The 27,511-nt window shown below is 42.7% G+C and overlaps 1 protein-coding gene across 3 annotated transcripts in view; it reads left to right on the top strand.

Annotated features, from left to right (window-relative positions):
• The window catches only part of GOLM1 (golgi membrane protein 1), a 115,814-nt gene that overhangs the window by 23,470 nt on the left and 64,833 nt on the right, over nucleotides 1-27,511 (top strand). For all 3 annotated transcript variants that reach the window (XM_040355512.1, XM_040355510.1, XM_040355511.1), the window contains exon 2: nucleotides 14,450-14,599. In XM_040355512.1, the coding sequence (XP_040211446.1) occupies nucleotides 14,474-14,599 (126 nt within the window). In that variant the 5' untranslated portion in view covers nucleotides 14,450-14,473. The remainder of the gene's footprint in view (nucleotides 1-14,449; nucleotides 14,600-27,511) is intronic.

Here is a 27,511-nt window from a genome sequence, read left to right on the forward strand (position 1 = left end):
AAACAGGTATAAAGATGGGTACTCTTACCGGAAAGTGTGGACATACACGTCAGCGACGGTATGTCAAACACGCATGTACGAGCTCCTAGGCAGCCGTGATGTCAATGGGGAAGCTGTTTGATGTGCCAGCCTTTAATCCGCCTTTAATCCGCCAGGACGGGTCCAATCCAATGAGAGGAGACAGCTCGTGCAGGTGTGGTTCTCAGATGAAAGAGTGTAATATGCAGGCCAAACGTAGAAACCCTTGTTCCTCAGATATACAGGCAGCCTGGATCTCACACTGAACTCTCCCTCAAGGGAGAGTTCAGTGTGAGATCCAGGCTGCCTGTATATCTGAGGAACAAGGGTTTCTACGTTTGGCCTGCATATTACACTCTTTCATCTGAGAACCACACCTGCACGAGCTGTCTCCTCTCATTGGATTGGACCCGTCCTGGCGGATTAAAGGCGGATTAAAGGCTGGCACATCAAACAGCTTCCCCATTGACATCACGGCTGCCTAGGAGCTCGTACATGCGTGTTTGACATACCGTCGCTGACGTGTATGTCCACACTTTCCGGTAAGAGTACCCATCTTTATACCTGTTTATTTGGATACTATTATGGATTGCTGATGAGGTTCCAACTGCTTATTAAGAACATCTGAGTTCCATACCTGAGAAGATCACAACATCTTCCATTCCTCTACAGTCATTTGGTCTTTTCCACAAAGAACTTCTGACCAACTCCAAAAAAGGAAATACATTGCATATATATATTTTTTTGGACTGTATAGGCCATTTTGACCTTGGACTATCACATTTACATTTTGGAGTTACACGTATAAATTATATGGACTTCATTTGAGGTTCTCATTATTATTTATTTTTGTGTCCCCTCACTCATCACGGTGTGTTTATATTACACATTATCCAGCTAGATTTCACTTTCTAGCTGCCTTTCAGGTTATTTACCTGCCACATTACTTGGGGGTGTGTCCCCCTCTTTTTTCTTTTTTAGTTTGAATAGGAGGACTGATATGTGTAATGACACAGAAGCCCCAGGGGGGTAATTAAAGTACATAAACAGCCAAACACAGAACAATGCTTTTCTTCCAGACCATAGAGCCGTCTGGAGGGGGGGGGGGGGTAGCCTTAAGACAGGGCAGAAGACCCCCCCCATTGTGTAACTGATTCAAAGGAGAAATACTTCAGTATTCCAAGGTTCATGACAATACTCCCCCCTGAGAAATAGTCCAACAGCCACAGTGGGACCCTGAACGGGTCAACTCGTGAATGTTGGAAAAGTAGTCTTAAAGGGGTTGTAAAGTAATGCAATGCTTTCTCCCTGGTGTGGAGAAAGCCTCTTGAGGGGGGAGGGCGCAAGCAGTCAAGTCAGGACACTCTCTACTTTGCAGATAAAGGAGCTGTGTGTTAGTGGGCGTCCTGACACTCCTGCTCGCCCCCTCAAGAGGCTTTCTCCACACCAGGGAGAGCCTCGCATTACGGTGTTGAGTTACAGTCAACAGGAAGTGAGCATTTCTCAGAAGAAATAAGGACATTTAAAAGCAAAATGGAAGGATGAGGTAAGTAAAGGAGGACTGCACTAAGGTAAAGGAAGCTATTTAGGGAAAACATTTTTTTCCTTTACAACCCCTTTAAGGTTCCAGGTCCGTCTGCCTGGATAACCCATCCGCCTTCCTGTTTTGAGGCCCTGGCCCATAATCGGAAGGCAAGAGGCTCGCATTCAGTCCTCTCCAAAAGCCTCTGTCCCGGCTAGGTCTGTTACAGCCTTTTTTCTAAATAACCCCCTATGTCTTTCTTTGAAGGAAAGTGTTTTTTTTTTGTTTTGTTTTTTCACAGATTTTGCCCTATGGCAAGATGCACTGTAATGCTAAAAAATTATTCTTGTCATCCTTTCCAAACATCCTTTCAATTGGTGGAATAAGAAAAGTGTCCAAAAACTCAATAGAAAGGGTTTTGGATTGGTCCCAGGCTCCACAAGTTACCCCACCACCACCACCTGTAAGGCCTCGTACACGCAATACGAAAATCGTAAGGGAAAATTAGTAAGATGAGCTGTCTGCGGATTTTCAAATTGTTAGTTTTCGACAGCCAATTTTTTTTTTTTACATCTTCGTCAGACAAAAGCTGGATGTGCAGGCTATAAAACATTTTTTTGTCAGATGTGAACTCAACATCTGATTTTCGGGTGGTCAGTAAAGACATTGTCGCACAAGTTGAACGTACAAGCTCGGAATTAAGGAACGACTGGGAAGAGTTCGGTCTTGTAAACTACTGTTCGTAATCTAGAATTAACATTCGTGACGCAGCAATTGTCAAATTCTCATCTTTAATGGGATAATAATGAAGCTGGTGATACTGATGTAGTTATGCCAAACGTATTTTAACCTCTTTACCACCGGGCTAATTTTTCAGATTCGGTGTTTACGAGACTAAAACTTTTTTTTTTGCTAGAAAATGACTTAAAACCCCCAAACATTATATATATATATATATATATATATATATATATATATATATATATATATATATATAATTTTTTTTCTAACACCCTAGAGAATAAAATGGCAGTCATTGCAATACTTTTTGTCACACCGTATTTGCGCAGCGGTCTTACAAGCGCACTTTTTTTGGAAAAAAATCACTTTTTTGAATTAAAAAAAGACAACAATAAATTTTGCCAATTTTTTTTTTTTATATATTGTGAAAGATAATGTTACGCTAAGTAAAATGATACCCAACATGTCACGCTTAAAAATTGCGCCCGCTCGTGGCATGGCGTCAAACTTTTACCCTTAAAAATCTCGATAGGCGACGTTTAAATAAGTCTACAGGTTGCATTTTTTTGAGTTGCAGAGGAGGTCTAGGGCTAGAATTATTGCTCTCGCTCTAATGATCGCGGCGATACCTCACTTGTGGTGTTTGAACACCGTTTTCATATGCGGGCGCTACTCGCGTATATGCGTTCGCTTCTGTGCGCGAGCTCGTCGGGATGGGGCTTTAAAATTTTTTATTTTTATTTAGTTTTATAGTTTTAGTTTTACACTGAAATAAAAAAAAAAAAAAATGATCACTTTTATTTCCTATTGCATCCCTTGTAATATAAAAAAGCATGACAGGTCCTCTTAAATATGAGATCTGGGGTCAAAAAGACCTCAGATCTCATATTTAGACTTAAATGCAAAAAAAGAAAATTTGAAACTGTCACTTTTTCAAATGTCAAAAAAAAAAATGTTGCTTTAAGATGCTGGGCGGGACTGACGTTTTGACGTCACTTCCGCCCAGCAGAGCTATGGGGACGGGTGAAGGAAATTTTTCCTTCAGTCGCGTCCCCAGTCAGCTGCCGAACGGTCCCGATCGCCTCCGCCGCTACCGACGACTCCGGTAAGCGGCGGAGGGCGCGGGAGAGCGGCGGGAGGGGGGGCCCTCTCCCGCCACCGATAACGGCGATCTCGCGGCGAATCCGCCGTGGAGACCGCCGTTATCGTGTACACCACCGCCCACAGAAGAGATGGATATCTCGGTTGTGGCAGCAGCTGCTGCCGTTACCGAGATATTCATCTTTAAAAACAGGAAGTCTTTTAGACATGGGGCGGTCGTCAAGAGGTTAAAAGGCATTTGTTTTGTACAATCTGAAAATCGTGAATCAACGCTCGCCAAACTTCTACTAACACGAAATTTAGCAGAAGGGGCCCAAAGGATGGCGCTTGAGAAATTAACATCCTCTTTATACTCTCATAGTACGTCACTAGGTTTGTATTTGTCAAACGACAATTTTGAGGATAGTTGGTATGCTAGACAAAATCCTGCAAATGCGCCTTTGACAACAATCAGACCGTGTGTACGAGGCTTTAAAGTGATCGAGCAGCTCTATATCTATCTCTTTTACAACAGAATCTACCCAGTATTGCACGCCTGTGATCCTTTGGCCCTCAGATGGTACTGCATTAAAAAAACGGGAATGATTCCGTGGTGGACATCACTGTATGGGTTTAGGAATACTTCTAAAAATCTGTGAACACTGTTTACTGTGAGTATAGAATGGGCAGCTTGCACATCTGGAAAAGCACCATCGGTGCTGAAGGATCAACCCAGGTTTTAGAGCAGAATATGCTCCTATCCAGACATTGGGGGTTATTTACTCAAGGCAAATCCACTATGCACTACAAGTGCAAACTATGGCCCAGATTCAGAAACCACTTACGACGGCGTATCTCCAAATACGCCGTCGTAAGTCTGAATGTGAGGCGTCATATCTTGGCGCCTGATTCAAAGAATCAGATACGCCTCACTGTTGACAAGATACGAGCGGCGTAAGTATCCTACGCCGTCGTATCTTGGGGTGCATATTTACGCTGGCTGCTAGGGGCGCTTCCGTATATTTCTGCGTCAAATCAGCTAGATGCGTAGATTCAGAAATGTACTTGCGCCCGTTGGATTTAGCTATGCCGTTTACGTAAGGCGTCGGTCCAGCGTAACTTTACCCCTCATAAAGCAGGGGTAAGTCATGTTGGGTATGAACGTCGGAACAGCGTCGTATTTAACGTCGTTTGCGTAAGTCGTCCGTGAATGGGGATGGGCGTAGGTTACATTTAGGGTTGTCCCGATACCGATACTAGTATCGGGACTGATTCCGAGTATTTGCGGGAGTACTTGTACTCCCGCAAATACCCCCTATGCCAGATCCGATACTTCTCCACCCCCCCGCCGCTGTGCCGCATACCGCAGCTACGCCGCATCCCCGCTGCCGCCGACGCTTGGTTAATACGGGCGGGTAACATTACAGCTTTCATTTGAATAGCTGTAGTGTTTCCCGCCGCGTATAGACACTCCTCCTTGCTCGGGTGAACTGTCCAATCCCGAGCAAGGGGGAGTGTCTATACGCGGCGCGAATCACTACAGCTATTCAAATGAAAGCTGTAATGTTCCCCGCCCGTATTAACCAATAGGGGATGCGGCGGCATGCAGGTAAGGGGGACATGGCTGGATATGGGGGGGGGGGGGACATGGCTGCATCTGTGGGGGGACATGGCTGCATTTGGGGACACATTTAAAAAAAAGTATCGGTATTCGGTATTGGCGAGTACTTGGAAAAAAGTATCCGTACTTGTACTCAGTCCTAAAAAGTGGTATCGGGACAACCCTAGTTACGCTTACGTCGACTAAACATTGAGCCGACGTATCTTAGGGAGAAAATTTGACGTGATACTGAGCATGCACCGTTCGTTAGGTGCGTCATTTACGTGGGGTCACGATTCATTACCATACAACACGCCCCCTACCAGCCTAGTTTGAATTAGGCAGGCTTACGCCGTCCCATATACGCTACGCCGCCGTAACTTAGGACGCAAGTTGTTTCTGAATACGGTACCTGCCTCTCTAATTTACGGCGCCGTAGTGTATATGAGATGCGCTACGCCCGCCCAAACTTACGTGATTCTTTCTGAATCTGGCCCTATAAGTGCAAAGTGCACTTGAAATTGCACTGAAAGTGCACTTGGAAGTGCAGTCGCTGTAAATCTGAGGGGGACATGCAAGGAAGATAAAAAAACTGCATTTTAGCTTGCACATGATTGGATGATAAAATCAGCAGAGCTTCCCCTCATTTCAGATCTACCCCTCAGATTTACAGCGACTGCACTTCCAAGTGCAACTTTAAGTGCACTTGTATTTTGCATTAGTAGTGCAAAGTGGATTTGCCTTTTGTAAATGACCCCCAATGCATTTTTTTTTTGTTTTTGAGAAGGCCTTAAAAATGTTAGCAGGACAGTGCTAAACTGCATCAATGACAACAGCATAGCTTCATCGTAGAAGTGCAGGGGCTTAATTGGCCTGCTTGCAACCAGACCTTTCACCAATATTTGGCGCATCTTGAAAGAAAAATACGACAAAGGAATAATGGAACATCCTGCCTCTCCCAAAACTCCAGCAACTGGTCTCCTCAGTTCCTAGATGTTTACAGAGGGGGTTAATTACGAAAGGCAAATCCACTTTGCACTTCAAGTGAACTTGGAAGTGCAGCTGCTGTAGATCTCAAATGAGGGGAAGCTCTGCTGATTTTATCATCTAATCATGTGCAAGTTAAAATTATGTTTATTTTTTTGCATGTCCCCCTCAGATCTACAGCGACTGCACTTCCAAGTGCACTTGTAGTGCAAAGTGGATTTGCCTTTCGTAAATAACCCCCAGAGTGTTAGGAGAGGCTGCTACACCGCGCTAAATGTGGCCCTGTCCCAACTTTATTTCCTGTTACTGCCATTAATTTCAAAATTGCCTTTTTAAAAGGGGGAGGGAATGTACATTTCTTTTTCAGTTTAAACATTTTGATATACATCTTCTTCTTTAGTGAATAAAATATGGGTTCATGAGGTTTGAAAATCATTGCATTCTGGTTTTTGTTTTTATGTCGTTTTTACACAGCGTCGCAACTTCCTCCTCAAGCTAAAGTCTGCAATACTTGCCTCATTTCCTAAGGTTTCAACAAGATCACTCGCCAGCATTGACCTCTTCTGCCCTGTTTCATTTAGGTGCCAGTCTTCAGGTGGCATGGGATGGTGAAACTCCCGCGCAGACTTCAGTCATTTCGCCAACACAGGCACCATGCCAATAATGTAAACTAAGCTACACATATGAAGCTCTGTGTACATTCTACAGAAGACTGCAAGCAGACAAGGAAGTTGATTGCAGAAAATCCATTGCGTGGCTCTGCTGCAATAAATGGCTTGCCTGCTTGTAAGCTTTTTCATACTTGACTTTAGATCTGCCTTAACCCATACATTGTCAGAAGCCACAATTATTTACTCTATTCATAGTCATGATAATTTGCTCTGAATGTGCAATTAAATTGAGTCACTGTATCAAATTGATTGTGAGATTTGAAATCTGCTGTAAGGATAGAAGAAATGCGGAGAAACTTGTGTCTGCAATATTTCTGTGGTTAAGTATTTTCTGCAAGAGAAGATTTAGGAGAAATCCAAGAAGTGTGAGCCTTGTGCTGTACGGTGGCTTACAATGAAGTGATTGTTCGATATACTGCTAATGACTAACCAGGCAAGCCCTGCTATACTATATAGTACAAGACTAACCTTACAGGCAAGCCCTGCTGTGAAGTACACGCATGCAACTGTATTAAGGGCAAAGTCCCTAGTATTTTATTAGGTTGTGCCACCATAACTTAGTTGTGTGCCTTTAAAGGAGTTGTAAAGGAAAAAATGTTTTTTGCTGAAATTACTGTTTACAGGGTATAGAGACATAATAGTTAACTGATTCCTTTTAAAAAACAAACATATAATGTACCTTCAGTTTCTAGTTTTGTTTTTGCATGTGTCCTGCTTCTCTGCTGTACAGAGCCAATACAGGGCAGTGATGGTTTGGAAAACGAAACTGATTGGTGTTGAGGGGTTTTAGACACACAGTAATCACACCTCCTTGATTAGTGACCACAGATAGAAAGCTCCCAGTACTGTGGGTATCAGGAAACAGACAACCAGGAAGTGTGGAGATCAGAGAATAATTACAGCAACTTGAGAGCCAAAACGAACAATGAGGACATGAAAACAGCACTGCATTAAGGTAAAGGAAGCTATTAAGATAAAAAAAGAAAAAAATCCTTTACAAACACTTTAATTTATCATGTTCTAAAGCAGAGTGTCACCTTTTATGGCCATATGTCTTTAATTAAAGGCAAAAGCAAGACTTGCGAAGTTGACCTGTCTGGAAAAACATTGATTGGATTGGTGTTTTGAGGCACAAATAACTGATGGAAGTCAGTATCATTGTTTCAGGTCATTCTTCGGTATGCGCAAAATTATTTATTTGATCAGAGTAGATCTTGCAGCCCCAGGGGTTGCTGAGCAAGCACCGTGTAAGAGGAATTGGAGAAATGTATGCCTTTTTGTCTAGTTGTTGTAGCAGAAGCAGCGAATGGCTTACTTACTTTGCATCCTGTGTCTTTTGCCTGTGCTGCAATGGTATCCGTTACATTGTTCAGTTATCTCTGAGAAATACAGAACTCCTCCTTCCCTCTCTTGTATAGAAAATTGGGAGGGGATTGGGTTCTTTAGTCCTATTCCGGTGAGAACACTTCTTTAGATACACTATACAGGTATACCCCACGTTAAGTACACTTGCGAGTACGGACATACTTGCCAGAGTGTATGTAAAGTGCCTCGCAAGTATTGTGCAGCTGCAGTAGAGGGAGCTGAAGCTCCAAGAGCGTAGCCTGCCCTAGTCCAGTGTGCCCCTGACACCCCCCACTACACCCTAGAAGTGACAAAAGGTATTGCTTCACTTTTAGGCCCCTTTCACACATGTGGACCGCTAAGATCTGACTGTCAGTTTTTTTTTGTTTTTTTTTTTTTAAGGCGGATCTGAACAGACGCTCCATACATCTCCATACATCTCTATGGAGCGACGGATGTCAGCGGTGACATGTCCGCTGACATCTGATCCACTCCGCTAAATCCAGATGGATGGAAACCCTATTTTCCATGTGTCTGGCGGATCGGATGAAAACGGTCTGTTTCTATCCTTTTACACACCCCCCCCCCCCCCCCCATAGAGGAAAGCGTAGACCTGACAGGTCTGTTTTCTGCACAGTACAGAGACGGACTAGTCCTCTGCCGGCTCAGTGGGGACCAACGGAGCGATTCAACGCTGAGCAAATGAATGTCTAAAAACTGATCTGCACGTGTGAAAGTGGCCTATGTACAATTTCGTTTTACATGCATGCTCTGGTCCCATTGTGTACTTAAAAGTGGGGTATACTGACTGCTTTTAACCTAGGACTAGAAGTGTGCAGGATCATTTAGTTGTAAAGGGGATAACGTTTTAAAAGCACGAAGGCAGCCACCACATCCAAGGATTGGTGAGTTGCAATTGAATACAATTTTGTTTATTCAAAAACCTATACGTTCTACAATACAAATGGACTTGATAACGTATTGCAGCACTGTGACAAAATGTTCTTGTTTCATGAAAATGATTCACTTCCTCTGGAGAAAGTGGGCAAAGGTAGTATTATTCCCCTAATAATTAGAAGAAGCTGGGAAACCAAAAGCAGGATTTTTTTTTTTTGTGCAGAAGGGTGTTTTTTTTTTTTTTTTTTGGGGGGGGGGGGGGGGGTTTATCTCTTTTGGGAAGTAATAAACATCTGTATGTTTGAAGTTACTTACCAAGCAGCCACTTAAAGTGGATGTAAACCCAATTCATGAAATTTGAGCTGGGCACATATCTGCAGTAATTTGTTATCTCATTTCATAGAGCCAAGTCCGTAGCTCTCTCCTGACCCGTTCCCCTGTTATCGGCATGAGAATTTCTGACAAAGTCTCGGACACATCGGATAAAAGCGGCCTGACATTTCTGTCAGAGGAGGTTGCTATAAATAGATTAGCAGGGAGCCCTGTTACAATCACCTCTGAGAGTCTCGGCCTATGATGAGAGTGAGTGTGTGCCTTTCCTCCAATCAGCAATTTTAGCTATCTTGGCTGTATGCCCAGATATCGCACTCTGTGTTAAACAGGAAGAGAAACTTTCCTAACACGATTTGAACTTTCGAAATGGTATATAAATGTGAAGACAGCAGATATACATGTAAAACGTATGTAGGGAGATTTGTTTCATCTGTGTATCATCTGAGGCTGTTCACTTCACTGGGTGTATGGAGGATTTGCATCCATTTTAAGGCTTTTACATGGGCGCCTCCGTGAAGTGGGATCCATTTGCTAAGCAGGGGATCTCTCTGCTGATCCCTGCTGAGCAGGCAGATGACAGGTCTGCTTCAGTATGCAGAGCAGACACAGCCCGCTGTCGCCCATGAGGCAATCTGATGGAAACAGACCCCATCTGTCTGTTTTTGGCAGGGGAGGATTGTAATGGCGGCAGGTGTCCACTGACATCCGTTGCTTCATAGAGGCTGGAGGGTCCAATCGGGTCCACCTGTCAGTTTTTCAGTTGGACCTGATCGGACACTCCAGTCTCTTCTATTGAGCAGCGGATTGTCTGTGTGAAAGGGCCCTAACATGCAAAAATATTTGAAATTATAGTGGTGTAACAACCACCTGGTTAATAGAATTTGAAAAATACGTTTGTTGGTAAGCTGAATGACTCTTATGGACTGCAATGGTACTGATCTTTCTCAGTTGCGATTGGTAAACTAAATCCTGTTTTTATCTTCCATTTTATTTTCACAATGATGGTGCCATTTACCGTCCCTCAGTACAATCTCTAATGTATGGATCATAAAATGTATTCAGGCATTCAGCTGGGGGAAAGAAAAACCTTCAGTGCCTGTTCACACTACCACGACTTGGGATCCGACTTGTGTCGCACAACATGAGAAATTACATGGAAGTGAATGGAGGCATCTTAATGCACACTACTGCAGTCGCTCCAACTTCAGAAAAGGTTCTTGTACTACTTCAAGGCGACTTCTAGGAAACTTGTACCCATTGATTTCAATGGAAGTCGCCTCCAAAGTCGGATCCCCTGTCTTAACTGAAGCAACTTTACAGGAAGAGAAAATGTTTTTCTCAGGCAAACCTCTCCCTCCCACAGAGCTGATTGTTTGATTGGCCACTGGCAAAGTCGCCTCTACTGGAGGCGACTTAAAGTTGCTCCAAGTCACGCTGAAGTCTCCTCGCAAAGTCGCGCTGGAAGTCGTGTTACCCCTGTGTGAACCGGCAGTATATGAATGTTTGTGGTGAATGTCAGATTTACTTATTTATAAAGAAGTTTCTAAGTAATTTAAAAAGTGTTCCCATTCAGTTCTATTGTGGAACTCCAACATAATTTTGAGGTTTTGCTTTTTTTGTTCCATTGTTCCTTTTGGCTTTTAGAACGCCCAGTGATATGTATAGCTGTATAGCTCACAGTAATATTGTGGACACATTTTTTTTACATTTCCAAACTGAAGCCTTGACCTTCGTAGGCATAAGTGAACAAAATAGGTGGTAAATACTGAATAAACTTAAATCTGTGTTAATCCCAAAACCAAAAATGTCATAAATTGCAGTTTACTAATCATTGGATGTGGTAGATGCGTTTTTTTTTTTTTTTTTTTTTTCTGTAAGCTTCTTCCTCTGTTTCCCCCTGGTTATCTGGTCAGTAACACACACCTCCTGTATTAGAATATCCCCACTCTGGTTGAATGAGCACAGCAGACAGCAGCATTGTCAGTCGTGGGTCATGTGAAATGTACTAGCAGATTTAAATACACTAACAAATTTTAGGTCAAACTTCAGCTCACACTTTTTTATGATCAGTTACAGCAGACTTTTTTTTTTTTCTTTGTGCAATAAAGATTTTACATAAACGCTGATCATTTTAAGCACCCTTGGTTAGCTCTATCCCTGTAAACTGATGAATCTGAAAGAGAGCTTGTTTTAAGAATGAAAAGCCTAAAAAAGAAAATTGATGCAGCCATCACATCTAAGAATTGGTAAGATGCAATATATTTGCTTTTGGGTTTAATACTGCTTTAATTTGTCCCATATTGAAACTAGTGGGCAGTGTCGAGCTATTACACACTGTATTGTTCTCCCACTTCTGGCCATTTGTGACTAAATTCAACAAATTACTTACACCCCCCCCCCCCCCCCAGGTATTTGCAGGGAATGATAAGGAGTCAGACTCTGTAGTTTAGGAAATGTTAAACCATCTCTGCTGTTTGTCTGTTGGTCTGTACAGTTTGCCTGCAGCGAATGTGTGCTGAATGTCAGATACAATTCTTTTTAACTATGCCCCTAAATAATTCAAAATGTGTTTCTATTCAGTTTTCTTTATAAGCCTGTATTGAATAAAAAGTAGACTGTTTTCTGCAATAGCACCAGATTTTATAAATTCTCTTTTTATATAAGACAGAGCTTGTAAAAAAAAAAAGTGGGATTGATTTACTAAGGTCCCTTTCACACTGATGGACCAATCGGGTCAGCCAGTCAGTTTTTCAGGCAGACCTGATCAGACCATCCATAACTCTCCACATGCACAGATAATTAAACCAGCTTGTTACTTAAGCTGGCTACAGACCGCTTGAATTTTGAGCCATGCGTAGCCCTACAAGCGCCACCCAGATCAGCAAAAGTGGTGTTAAAAATTTGGCTGAACCAGGTGTACAGTGACTGCACCTAAAAATAACAAACGCCGGGTCCTCAAAAACCATAAGCTCCCATAGACCATTCACCAGTTAGGGTGTTGCCACCATAACCAAACGCACAGTATACTACAAAAAACTGGTAAAGGGCTACCTGGGGAACCAACAGGGTTACTTTAGTGACGAGTCATCATAGGATTAAATTGAGAAAAATGTAAACTTTAGTATCAAAAAAATATTGTAGCACTAAAAGCATCTGACCCCCAGCATAGTCACTCCGGGTCAAAACACGGCACCAACAATAAAGTGCATTAAGAACAGACAAACCTAAAACATATACCTACTAATTGTCCGAACACCAAATATCAGTACACACCAGGTTGTCACGTGTTGATTATCGCTTTAGGATTACAAACATGGTACAAGACCAATAAGGGTACAAGGTAACAACCAAGTGTGTAGAGCCCAGAAAATAACTCTGAAAAATCTCTGGCAAAACATTTTGTCTCTTATCATGGCGGAAAAATAGATGGCATGTAAATAAAGCTAATCTGTGTCCTCAAGTTGCCCTCAAGAAGAGATGACTTTTACCCTTCAATTACTCCAGATAGGAACATGGTGGATATATAGGTTAAGGTCTGACACCACTTGGTTTAAATTGATAGATGAATCTCCAGGTATTTCTTGAGACCTAGAGGATACCTATGACCTCTGTTTGCTTGTCCATGTGTCTGTAAGCTTGTCTTTATGTTCGCTGTATGGCCTCTTTCTAGGAGGTGTAATTCTTTCCCCATGTTAATATATAGGGAGTCTACCCACAAGTGCCCCACTATAGTTGGTTATTACTGACTCTTCTATTAGAATTATCCTTTATAGGAGCAAGTAACCCTTGCAGACTATTGGAACAGAAAGTGCCAACAAACTAAAAGCCTCTTACTGTCCCTTAAGTTGTATTAAGGTTGGCACTACTGCAAAGAGGTGAGTGCTATAAGCCCCTCCCATCCAGACAAGCTATATTGTTAGCGAAACGCGTTGACTTCACTCGTGGAATGCCCTGGCGATGGGGAACCGGGAGCTGATCTGGTGACTGCATAGCAGAAATACTGGAGGATACCGGACTATTCAATGAGCGGAGAGTGGCTGTTCTCAACAGGAGGAGGCAGGACCGAGACCATGGAGTCCATGAATGACCCCCCCCCCCCATGCGGTAAAGTACTGCCAGCTAATAACTCCTTGCCCAGCCCAGTAAGACATTATTTGGCACCCTGCTTAAGCTGGACCTTTATTCAAACTGCAGAAGGCTAGCCTTGAGGATTAAACAGACAATTGTGCCAGCTTGGAAAGATGCTTTCTTTTTGCTTTATAACATTTTTAACATCTATGCTTGGCTGGCCAAACTACACCACTGGAAAAACGATATAAAAAGCGCTTGGGAAAACGTGAATGAATACAGTTAATACACCATAATATACAAGATTTACATGCATAGCTGTGTAAGTGCTCAAAAAAAAATGCTTGAAAGTGCATTGAAGGTAAAATAAAATCCCAGGCTTTGGGCTGTCCCTAGAAAAGTAATAGAGGGGATAATAGTTCTGGTGACCTGGGGGTCCTTAAGAGATTCCCTTAATTTTTGCAGGAATATCCTCCCACTCCCTGTTTTAATTATTGGACAATAAGTGAATGGACATCTCCTCTTTGGGACCAAGCATGCAAAAATAAACCCTACAGGGGTTATAACCCTCCCTTATTCTTTCCACCTTACAAAAAAGCTTTACCTATAGTCCTGCTTTAATTTGTCAGATAAATGAAAGATCTGAAATATTTATTTAAATTATAAACCTGTTATTAGTTCACATATTAGATGAAAAAATAAAATATTTGTGTAAAAGCAAGCACCATAAACACACATATATATATATATATATATATATATATATATATATATATATATATATATATATATATATATAATTATACCTTGTTACATATTTTTTTTTTTTAAATAGAGTGCTACAGGTTGGAGAAGGATAGTAGAATGAAATCATCATGTTACTATAGTATAAAGGGTGATGAAATCTTGCTGGTGATTTTTCCCTACTTGTATCCACCTGTAACTGAAGTATTGGCTTTGGTCAGACTTGGTCTTTTAAAGAAGAAAAAAGTCATTCATTGATGTGGAGAGGATCCTGGAAAGAAAATGGGAAGATGTTGATAGGTGATGTCAGCGCAATGCAAGACTTGTGCTCTGCCCCTTTAGTTAAGACAGGTGCAGATGTCGGCATTTTGAAATCTAGTTGCTCTTTTTAGAGACATTGTTTCGCCCACATTTCTTGTAACGCTGCTTTCAATTCTTCTGCAGGTTTAAAGAGCTTTTCTTCATAGGATGGGACTGGGGACCGGACGTAGAGGAATGAAGTCCCCACCTCTTCTTATTGCCGTGCTCCTAGCATGTGTTTTCGTTCTTGGAATAAATTACTGGATCACAAGCTCAAGATGTGTGGAGCTACAGGTAGGACATTTGTAAACTGCTTCGCAAAGTCCTATGTAGCCATTATCGAAGGCTTTTACACGAGTGGCTTGGGCTGCTGCTCACTGATTTATAAAAATGAGACCAGGAAACGGCTGTAGCTTGTAGGCAAACTTTCTAATGCTAGATCTATTGTACAAAGATTTAAACCAGTGGTCTCCAAACTGCGGCCCGGGGGCACTTTTGCTTACCTTTTACCTGGCCTTTGGGGCACTATTCTTCCCACTGACATTAACAATGGGACTTATTTCCTGCCGCCAGCAGCTGGGGCGCTATTCTTCCTACTGCCGCCAGCAGCTGGGGCGCTATTCTTCCTACTGCCGCCAGCAGCTGGGGCGCTATTCTTCCTACTGCCGCCAGCAGCTGGGGCGCTATTCTTCCTACTGCCGCCAGCAGCTGGGGCGCTATTGCTCCTACTGCCGCCAGCAGCTGGGGCGCTATTGCTCCTACTGCCGCCAGCAGCTGGGGCGCTATTGCTCCTACTGGGGCGCTAGAATAATGGGATATTGTTAATGATTCCAGGACATTTTTATATTCCTACTGGCCACAGTCTAGCTCTAGCCCCTTTCAAATCTGAAGGATGGTAAAGTTTTCTATTTTAAAAAAATAAAATAAAAAAACTGGAGACCCCTGATTTAAACGATTGATACTCCATCATTTACCGGTTTAAAAAAATCTCTCTCATGGTTTTTCACCTTAATGCATTAAAGTGAGAAAACCTGCAGCTCCCCCTAGAGCCCCCCTTTTCCTTGCCTGAACCTGATCTTTCCAGCGACGAGCACAAGCCCAGCAGCTCCAGTCCTCACTGAATAGATTGATGGCGGCTCCCACTGCTGTCAATCAAATCCAGTGACATGGGAGCCAGGGGCGGGGCCAAGTCCTGCTGTCTATGTCAATGGATGCAGCAGCAAGACACGAGCGTGACCCCATGGAAAGCGGCTTTCCGTGGGGGGGCACCCAATGAAGAGGAGGAGCCTGGAGCACAGCCGGGGGACCCCAGAAAAATAGGATCGGCCGCTCTGTGCAAAATCCTTGCACAGAGCAGGTAAGAATGACATGTTTTTTTTTTTTTAAATGAACAATCACTTTAACTGCAGCTATAGAAATTGTGTGCTTTCTGGTAACAAGAGTGCATGTGTGCAACTTTTGTGACTGATGCGTTTAAAACGCAGCACGTGGAAAATGATTGGAACAGGAAAGGAGCATAGGGGGCTGTGTACATATGTATTCATAGTGAATTGTGTTATGTGGTTGGAATTGGGGTTTTCTTTTAAGAAAAGTCTGACCTGAGAAAGCTTACACCTGACAGGAGCTTTGGAATGTGGGCACTTCTGTTCCAGTATATGAATAGGAACATTGGAGAATAATAACTGTCTTGAGTGCAGCTAAGCTCCTTTTGGAGAGATGTCTGGCAGCCAAGAATGACATCAGATATTCTGCTTGGCTTCTCAGTTAGTAGAACAGTGTGCAAGATGTTAAATGATATTAATGCTGAGTAATTTGGTCTTTTGTAGAGCCAAGTAGTTATGTGCTTATTCAAAGGGGCTAGGTAATATAACTTGCATACGTTTTTCAAAACTTGTCACGAAAGAAAGCTGATATGTAAAATATATATATATATATATATATATATATATATATATATATATATATATATATATATATATATATATATATATATATATATATATATATATATAAAAAATTAAATAACATACCTCCACTCAGCACCATCTGCATATAAGGTGGAAATATAATGTAACCCTATAAAAGTTTGTCATTGTCTTTTATAAATATATTCTACCTAAATAATGTCAGCAATTACAAATACTGCAGCTGCTGACTTTTAATAGATGGAAACTTGCCTGTCCACGGTGCCCACGATGCCGATCTGTTCCTCGGGTGGAGGCGTCGCCATCTTCGATAAGGGAATTAGGAAGTGAAGCCTTGCGGCTTCACTTCCTGGCTCCCTACTGCGCGATTCCACTGGTCCCTGCTGTCTTCTAGGACCTGTGTGTCTCCCAGAAGACTGTAGGGGGGGGGGGATGGAGAAGGGGCCGGACATGACGTAGATCGCTGCAGATACTGCAGTGATCTATGCCCGGAAGTGGGGGCAAATGCTTCCTCCCCCTGAAAGGTACCAAATGTGACACCGGAAATTCTGCTTTTAAGAACAACAACTTTAACGTACACCTGTCACTGTTGACCTTTTTCTGAAAAGATCATTGATCCAGAACAAAAATGCAGCACATTAACGTTGAATTTCAGGAAAAGCAAACACTGCAAGGGTTAAAGTAATTGAAAAGACTGCATACTCCTCTTCTTGAGTCCCTCTTCTGTGCTCCTGCCCCCCCCCCCCTCCTGTTGGTTGCCCCCACAGCAGGCAGCTTGCTGTGTGGGCACCTGAGCTGAGTCGCAGCTCCCTGTTTCCATTCAGACATGGAGCTCTGGCCCCTCCCCCTTTCTGTTCTCATTGGTTGACTGACTTTGATAGCAGCGGGAGCCAATGGCGCCACGCTACTGTCTCGGCCAATGAAAAGGGTAGTGGCCGAGACACTCCTGCAACAACGTTAAAGCTAGAGGGACCTCAGGTAAGGCTTTTTGACTTAATGCACAGAATGCATTAAGATAAAAAAAACTGACTTTACGACCTCCTTTTAAATGCTTGTTTATGCCTAGGGGAATAGGTAAAGACTACTCTCCTTATCCATCACTCCCCAGACAGCCAGAACTTGCTACTTCTCCCTTGTATATCAACTTGTGAGAAGTCCCCTAGTGTCCTTGCATACAATGCAGGGCTATTGGCCTTGCGTAGTATTTGATGACATCAGAGTACCTGCTTTTACCAGAGTGACGGACTAAAGCCTAGAAGAAATGGGCCGAATGACAATAAAAACCAGCCAACGTTGGGCCTGTGTGTATGGAAGATGGCCGAGCATGCTGGGAAAACCAGCAGCCGACTGGCACCCAACCTGTCAGAACATAATAGCACAGCAGGGAAGATACCTGTACTAACGTCAGCTAGTTGGTACAGCGGCTCCGACCTGAACTGCGAGCTGGTGGAACAAAAATCAACTAGTGGTGTGTACAGGGCTTTAGAGAAGAGGCTGTGGGAGCTGGCCTTACAGCATGGAGGGTGTCTGCAGGAGCAAGGTATAAGGTTAGAAAACTAAAAATACATTTCTGCTGGTACCCTATAGGAAGACATGGGCATGGAGGGGAAAAAAATATATATACATGTTCTACATTTGTGCAATGTTTTTGCACAGAGCAGCCCCAAACCTCCTCTTGGGTCACCTGCCAGCACTCCTAGCTCTTTTCCCTCCACCCTTTTCCGCCAAGTGTCCCCATAACAAGCCTCTTGCTATGGGGGGACTCATGCGTGCTTGCTCCCGAGTCCAGCTCTTTGTCCATAATACACACAAAATGTGTCTTAGCCCTGCCCCCCACACCCTCCTCACTGGCTGTGATTGTCTGAGCTAATGAGGGTGAGCTGGGAGAGCCACTGCTCTTGTGCACATCGCTAAATCGGGGTTAGGTAAGTACTGTATAAAGTGGGGCTGGGGGGAGTGCTACACACTGAAGGTTGTGTGTTGTTTTTTTCTATGCATGAAGGTAAAAAACCTTCAGCTTTATGGAACCAATTTAAAGTCAAAGAAAAATCTGAATTGCTTATTGATCTACTTGTCATGTATCTGTGGCTAAAATATCAGAATGACAGGCAGCTAGAACTTTGAGGGGCAGAGGTAAACAACGCTGGCCTACCTATTTTATCTTATTGTAGTGAAACTGTGGGGGGGAAAAATGTGTTTTTGAATTTGTCCAAATGAGTTGCCCCTAATGATGGTAATAGCTGGCCATACACAAGGTTTAATTTGGCAGTAGGCTGTATATGTCCACACAAATGAGGTAGATGGACATATACAGCAGGTTTTGCTTGGAATCTAGGAGCCAACTAAAAAAGTTAGGAGCCAGAAAACTCGCCCCGTCCGCCAAGCTTGCGCGCAGAAGCGAACGCATACGTGAGTAGCGCCCGCATATGTAAACGGTATTCAAACCACACATGTGAGGTATCGCCGCGATTGGTAGAGCGAGAGCAATAATTCTAGCCCTAGACCTCCTCTGTAACTCAAACATGCAACCTTTTGAAGCGTGACATGTTTTTGAAGCGTGACATGTTGGGTATCAATTTACTCGGCGTAACATTATCTTTCACAATATAAAGAAAAATTGGGCTAACTTTACTGTTTTTTTAATTAAAAAAATCATTTTTTTCCCCAAAAAAGTGCGCTTGTAAGACTGCTGCACAAATACGGTGTGACAAAGTATTGCAACGGCCGCCATTTTATTCTCTAGGGTGTTAGAATAAAAAATATATATAATGTTTGCGGGTTCTAATTTAGAGGGAAGGAGATGGCAGTGAAAACGGTGAAAAACACATTAGAACTGGTGTTTTACTTGTAATGCAGACGGCCACCACAAGATGGCGCCAGATCACAGAAGAAAGCTTAGGCCTGCAGAAGGCCGCAAAGCCACAGCCTCAATTACCAGCGGGCCCGCCTGCCGGTAATTGAGGCCTTTAACTTTGCGGCCTTCTGCAGGCCTAAGCTTCCCCGGGCGCCAGGTCACAATTTGTTGTCGCAATTGCGGCCGGGCGCCCGGATTTAGTCGAGCCCTGATATACTGTACACGCCCCCTCCTGTCAGGACATTGCATTCTGACAGCAGGACTCTTCGCTGTCAGAATACACTGATCAGCAGCTGATCAACAAGTTATCCAGCATGTCCATTTGACAGAAGTCAGTCTAATAACAGAACAATGATGGACACACAGAAAACAAAATTCCGCTGATCCCTGCTGAACCAGTTGGTTTTCAATCCCTTTATGGCCATCGTAAGTCTTCATTTCTGCTGTATAATGTAATTATTATTGCAGAATGCAAGATGTTGTGTGAATAGACAATGGGAGAGCAAGCAGCCTGTGCACAACATGCTTCCTTTTTAATGCAGGAGAGCTGGAACTCAGTCACAGGGCTGGATAAAGAGCACTGGCTGTGACATCTGGTATAAATGTAGCTTTTCATTTGTACTCTACACATAAACAATGGAGACATAGTATTGCCATCAATGGGCCCCTTTTACACTGCGGCGGTGGGTGTGTCGGTGGTAAAGTGCCGCTATTTTTGCTGTAAATTTCGCAACGCTATTTGGCCACTAGCGGGGGTTAAAAGTGCCCCGATAGCGTCCGAAAAGGGTTGAAACCACCCTGTAGCGGCGCTTTGCCAGCGGTATAGCTGCGGTGCCCATTCATTTCAATGGGCAGGAGCGGTATACACACCGCTCCAAAGATGCTGCTAGCAGGACTTTTTTTACCATCTTGCTAGCGCACTGCTCCAGTGTAAAAAGCCCTCGGGGCTTTCACATTGGAGAGACAGCATTGTTTTTGCCCAGCGTTCTTCTTTAAAGATCCAAAAATTTGTAAAGGGCAACAGGACAGGGTCTTGCAAATTTTTTTCCTTGCACTTATTTAATTCTGAGTGGCCCATGCTTTACCAAAGTTGGTCTAACTAAGCCCCATTGACCATTTTTTAGCTTGTTTCCCTATGTCTGATTGCACCTGACTTTTCTCAGGATGCAGAATTTCATTCTCTAATTGCTCAGTCGCACTATGCTCTCTACATATGCTAAAAAACAAACATATGAGTACTGTCTGATACTATTTTATTTTTTTTTTCTAAGGCTATAATCGCCTCAAGCATACCTGTGCATACCTCTTCTTCTTTTTTTTTTTTTTTTTTGTATTCAGGCATTTTGCTTGCATAGACTTCAATGGACGATGGTAAATGTGTGACACATGCAATTTATGTGCCTGGAAAAACTCTTCTCTAAAATTGCTTACCTCCCCTTGCAAAGACCAGGAATCAAAGACCTGAAGCTTGATACATGTAACATAATACTTGCGCAAAGCTTGTCAAAAACGAGAAGTTTCAAAATCCATAGAAACCTGTTCTGCTCATACGTGAATGCAGGCTAAATCTGAACCTGCACTGTGCCCAGACTCTCTCCTTGCCCCTATGTAACAACAATGGGTGCCTGGAAATCAAGTCAACAAGCACCAGTGTGGTCAGATGGGGAGTGGACAAAGCACATGGCATATGTTCCTCCATATTTTTTTAAGTAATGTATCTTTCCTCTGCTTGAGCAGTTATGAGAAGGGGAGTATGTGATTCTGGCGTGGCCAGCATTAAAGTAAGCCTACAGTGCATCCGGAAAGTATTCACAGCGCTTCACTTTTTACACATTCTGTTATGTTGCGGCCTTATTCCAAAATAGATTAAACTCCATTATTTTCCTCAAAATTCTAGAAACAATACCCCATAATGAAAACGTGAACAAAGTTTTTATTTGAAATCTTTGAAAATGTATTAAAAACAAAAAATAAATAAAAAATCACATGTCCATACAGTATCTCATAAAAATTAGTACACCCATCACATGTCGGCACTAGGGTTGCCACCTCATCCCTTTAAAAAGGAACACATCTGAATTACACAGGTTCTGAGGCTAATTTTAATGCAGATAAGGCACCAAGTGAGTTTAATTACCACCTTAATCAGCCACAGAACCTGTGTAATTCAGATGTGTTCCTTTTTAAAGGGATGAGGTGGCAACCCTAGTCGGCACTGAATAAATGACACTTTGCTACAATGTAAAGTAGTGAGTGTACAGCTTGTATAACAGTGTAAATTTGCTGTCCCCTCAAAATAACCTGTAGCACCCCCTACCATAGGTAAGTGCTAGATGTGAGGTTTTTGGTGTTAGCTGCCAGTACAGGTAAATTTAAGCAGGGCTATGCTGCGTGTTAGGCCTGTTTGTTAGTGTAGCAGTGGGTGTGACTGTCTTGTACTTCAGCTTTTGGGCGCCTCCCCTGTTTCCAGTGAGAATGTTATGGAGTGCTAGACTGCGTGCTGGAGAGACACCCCCATCTGGGGGGGGGGGGGGGGTGGCTCGGGCGGATGAGCTCAGGAGCTGGGAGGGAGCCTCTCCTTACACGATCATGGAGAGGTGTTCTGGAACAGGAGCTGGAGAGCAGTTGGTCTGTATGGTCCGGGTAAATTCTTCAGGAAGGAGTCTGTGAGTGAGGCACAGTGGAGATCTGGAAGAGGCATGTCGGGGAGAGCTGGAAGGGAGCTTTTCCTGACACGGTCATGGAAAGGTGTCCTGAACAGGAGCTGGGTGTAGAGCCAGAGGAGAGACTGGAGTTTGTGTCAAATCGATGCATTATTTGCAAGCTGGGACCGCTAGGATAAGTAGTCCATCATCAAATATTTTCCTCAAGTAATATCCACAAAAAGGGGTACTGCAGGCCCCTGCCTATTCAGGATCATCAATGGAATCTACAAGGACTTATTCAGAGTGAGGCCTAGTGGGCTGAAGATGGCGGGACAGGAGTACTAATCTTTGACAGGAAAGTGATGTGCAGGAGGAGAAGTGTCCTGAGGTAATGATCTTCAGATAAGTTCTAAGGTGAAAAGTCTGTCAGCATTAGGGGCTGCCATTTTATCCCATCTGAGGAGTGTAACTTATAAACCGCTATATTGTTTGTAAAGATAATGAGTAAACTAGGGTTGTTCCGATACCACTTTTTTAAGACCGAGTACAAGTACCGATACTTTTTTATTTATTTTTTCTTCCAAGTATTCGCCATATACCGATACTTTATTTTTTTATGTCATGTCACACACTGATAGATGGCACTGGCTGATGAGCACTAAAAGGTGGCACTGACTGATGGCTGGCAATGGCACTGATAGATGGCACTGATGAGTGACACGCACTGATGGCTGGCACTGATAGGTGGCACGCACTGAAAGGTGTGTGTGTGTGAGAAATATATATAATTTAATTTATTTTTTACCAATGGGGGGGGGGGGGGGCTTGTCTGCATGGCTGCCACCCATTGGGGGGGGGGGGGTTTGTCAGGCCGGCTGCAATGCCAGAATACTTTACAGTTAAGAAAAGATTACTTTCAGTCCCTGCTCCTCCTGTGCCATCCTCAATGTAAATGGAAGCCTCTTAATACATCAATTAACGCTGCTCTTTCTGGCTGCTCTCCTCCTCCCGCTCTTCCTCCTTGAGTGTAGCTTTTGACGAGAGTGCGGCTTTAATTTTTTTAATTTTTAGGAGCTTAGATTTACAACAATGACACAGGAGGAGCGGTGTATGAGAAGAGGCTGACAGTGATGTTTTTCTCAACTTTGGAGTATGTTGGCAATGCTGACCAGGAGAATGGGGGCCTCCTGGGAGTGCAGGGGGGCTTTATAATGAATGGGCTTCTATGTCCCCTTGCAGGGAGTCTGTATAATATTCAGGGGGCTGTGAAAAGTTTTTTTGGATGCATGTTATACGCCTGTGTGTGTGTTATACACTGATTTTAAATACGGTAATAAAATATTTACAAAAATGTGAGGGGTGTACTTAATTTTGTGAGATACTGACACTCAAAATTGAGCTCAGGTGCATCTTGTTTCCACTGATCATCCCTGAGATGTTTCTACAACTTGATTGGAGTCCACCTGTAGTAAATTCAGTTGCTTGGACAAGATTTGGATACACATACCTGTCTATATAAGGTTCCACAGTTAACAGTGCATATTTGGGGACGGATACAGAACAAATGTCTGCAGCATTGAAGGTCCCAACAAGCACAGTGGCTTCCATCGTCCGTAAATGGAAAAAGTTTGGAATCATCAGGACTCTTCCTAGAGCGGGCCGCCTGGTCAAACTGAGCAATCGGGGAAGAAAAGCCTTAGTCAGGGAGGTGACCAAGAACCCGGTGGTCACTGACAGAGCTTCAGCGTTACTCTGTGGAGAGAGGAGAACCTTCCCGAAGAACAACCATCTCTGTACTCCACCTATCATGCCTGTATGGTAGAGTGGCCAGACGGAAGGCACTCATTAGTAAAAGGAACATGACGGCCCGCCTGGAGAAACGCCATTCTCTGGTCTGAAAGAAAGATTGAACTCTTTGGTCTGAATGGCAAGCGTCATGTCTGGAGGAAACCAGGCACCACTCATCACCTGGCCAATACATCCCTTCAGTGAAGCATGGTGGTGGCAGCATCATGCTGTGGGGATTTTTTTCAGCGGCTGAAACTGGGAGACTAGTCGGGATCAAGGGAAAGATGAATGCAGCAATGTACAGAGACATCCTTGATGAAAACCTGCTCTGGACCTCAGACTGGGGTGAGGGTTCATGTTCCAACAGGACAACAAACCTAAGCACACAGCCAAGATCACAAAGGAGTGACTACGGGACAACTGACTGTCCTTGAGGCCTAGTCTCGCTCTCACGATCTTGCGAAGTCACATGAATAAGCTCACTCCCAGCCTGTCTGCAGGGAAAAATGAGCAGGAGGAGCTTCTAGTACCCTCCGCTGCTAGTCACATGTTCAAAATAATAAAAGGTGCATTTGCAATACACAGTAAATGATTAATATCAATAAACTGTTTTAAATTGTCATACAATAATATATTTGAAATCAAATGATAATCTTTGGCAATAACCTTTGCGTGGGTGGATTTCTGCCAGCTTATGTCTTAGAATAAGAGGAAGACAAATTGATATCCCCCCCCCCCCCCCCATTGTGTTTTAGCAGGTTAGTGGGCATGGAGTGGGGTGTCATTTACCATTGTGTATACAACCTATTTTATGACTCCAATGAATGAATGAATGAATAACTTATATAGTGCGGCACATGCAAACTAAATCGCCTCTGGGCCTATAGTCACATGGGCTGCTCAGATGTGATGGAGAGGAAATTCTCAGCATAGAAACTCACTGAAAACAGAGCATGTGCAAAGCTGCCAAAACTGCTCTGCAAAATCGTTGGCTGAATTGGGGATTTGGACAGAAGGAGATGGGGCAGCAGGGTCAGCCAGTGTTTTTTTTTTTTTTTTTTTTTGCCGAATACAGAAAACGATTCTCACAGTGACTGAGTATGAACCACATGTAACACACCATTTATTGATGGTTTTTATAATGTGGATTTAGTGACACACTTTGTATGTGTGTGTGTGTGTGTGTGTGTGTGTGTGTGTGTATATATATATATATATATATATATATATATATATATATATATATATATTCTGTTGTAAACCAATGGAGTGTTTTTTTTATATTTTTACTGGACCTTTTAAACGGTAAACCAGTAAAGTTTTTAGAAATTTCTTATTTATAATAGAAGTGTGACATTTAGTGCTACAGAGCTTATTTTATGTTTAACCTACTTTTTAAATTTTTTTTTTTTTTTTTTTCTGTTTCTGTATTTTGTATTAAATGTTCAAGGAAATACAAAGCAAGTTTCGTACAAGGCTATAAGAAACTAAGGGCATGTAGGAGGTGACTATAGATACAGTGGGGATCGAAGTTTGGGCACCCCAGGTAAAAATTTGTATTCATGCGCATAACTAAGCCAAGGAAAAATTGAAAAATCTCCAAGGCATCAAATTACAGATTATTTTATTTCCATCATTTACACTTTTAAAATTACTGAAAACAAACAAATGGCATCTGCAAAAGTTTGGGCACCCTGCAGAATTTATAGCATGCACTGCCTCCTTTGCAAAGCTGAGACCTGCCAGTGTCATGGATTGTTCTCAATTATCGTCTGGGAAGACCAGGTGATGTCAATCTCAAAGGTTTTAAATGCCCAGACTCATCTGACCTTGCCCCAACAATCAGCACCATGGGTTCTTCTAAGCAGTTGTCTAGATTACAGTGGTCATCAACCCTGCCCTACAGGGCCCACTAACAGGCCAGGTTTTATGTATTACCATGGGGAGATGCAGTCTAGAATACTGCAATCACTGAGCAGCAAATGATATCACCTGTGATGCATTTCAGTTATCTTGCAAACCTGGCCTGTTAGTGGGCCCTGTAGGACAGGGTTGATGACCACTGGTCTAGAAAACTGAAACTGAAAGTTGACGCTCACAAAGCTGGAGAAGGCTATAAGAAGATAGCAAAGAGTTTTCAGATGTCAATATCCTCTGTTCGGAATGTAATTAAGAAATGGCAGTCATCAGGAACAGTGGAAGTTAAAGCAAGATCTGGAAGACCAAGAAAAATATCAGACCGAACAGCTCGCAGGATTGTGAGAAAAGCAATTCAAAACCCACGTTTGACTGCACAATCCCTCCAGAAAGATCTGGCAGACACTGAAGTTGTGGTACACTATTCCACTATAAAGAGATACTTGTACAAATATGGTCTTCATGGAAGAGTCCTCAGAAGAAAACCTCTTTTACGTCCTCACCACAAAAATCAGCGTTTGAACTTTGTAAATGAACATATAGACAAGCCTGATGCATTTTGGAAACAAGTTCTGTGGACCGATGAGGCTAAAATGGAACTTTTTGGCCGGAATGAAGGTACGTTTGGAGAATAAAAGGGCACAAAATTTAATGAAAAGAACCTCTGTCCAACTGTTAAGCATGGGGGTGGATCAATCATGCTTTGGGGTTGTATTCCAGCCAGTGGCACAGGGAACATTTCACGAGTAGAAGGAAAAATGGATTCAATAAAATGTCAGCAAATTTTGGATGGTAACTTGATGCCATCTGTGAAAAAGCTGAAGTTAAAGAGGATGGCTTTTCTACAAATGGATAATGATCCTAAACGCACCTCAAAATCCACGGGGGATTACATCAAGAGGCGTAAACTGAAGGTTTTGTCATGGCCTTCACAATCTCCTGACCTCAACATAATTGAAAATCTATGGATAGACCTTTTAAAAGAGCAGTGCGTGACAGACAGCCCAGAAATCTCAAAGAACTGGAAGACTTTTTTTTGTAAGGAAGAATGGGCAAAGTTACCTCCAAACAAGAATTGAAAGACTCTTGGCTGGCTACAAAAAGCGTTTACAAGCTGTGATACTTGGCAAAGGGGGCAGTACAAGATATTAACTCTGCAGGGTGCCCAAACTTTTGCAGACGCCTTTTTTTTTTTTTTTTGTTTTCTGTAATTTTTGAAAGTGTAAATGATGGAAATAAAAACAAACTTTTTTTTTTTTACATATTATAAGAATGTCTAATCTGTAATTTGATGCCTTTTGGAGATTTTTTTTTTTTTCCTCCCATCTCCAAGGGGACGGAAAGGACTTTTTATTTAGACAGGTTTTTATCTGGAAGTCTGTTTATTTTCACTGAACCATAAGAGGATTGCTCAGAGCTGGATTAACTCTGTGTGGCAAGACTGGGCGCAGATTATAGGAAATCTTATTCTCTACATTGTGACATAAAAAAAAAAAAAATTGGGGTTTACATCCACTTTAATACAAATTTTTACCTGGGGTGCCCAAACTTTCGATCCCCACTGTATATTGAAGATGGGAAGCGCATATCCAAGCTAGGGTTCCCAGACTTTGATATTGATAGAGATATTATATATATTTTTTTTTCAAGTTGTTGAATTGCTTCTCATTAACAGGCCGCATACTCGTATGTGTTTTTTAACTTCCTGTATGGCCCCAGGTTTCTTCCAACTTCTGGCAATAGTCTATTTAATCACTATAAAAAGTAAGGTGATATGCTTTTTGTTGGGGGTTGGTGATGTCTGGAATTGGAAGGTGTAGAAGTGGTAATTCTAGGGTCTTTCTGAATAGTGACAGGAAACCAATTTTTAAATGACACTACAGATTTCTGGACCATAAGGATATCCATTTCAAACAGAACCACCATTTGTGGAGCACATTGCCAGTATGGCCACATCCTTGGCAACACCTATAATTGATGGTACAGCTACGATCAAAGTTGGTACCCAATAACCCCTAAAAAGGAACTTCCGTAATAGTTGTATTATATGAGCATTCCGCTGCTTGAGCTCAGATCT

This window comes from Rana temporaria, chromosome 1 (genome assembly GCF_905171775.1).
Source record: "Rana temporaria chromosome 1, aRanTem1.1, whole genome shotgun sequence".
NCBI lineage: Eukaryota > Metazoa > Chordata > Amphibia > Anura > Ranidae > Rana > Rana temporaria.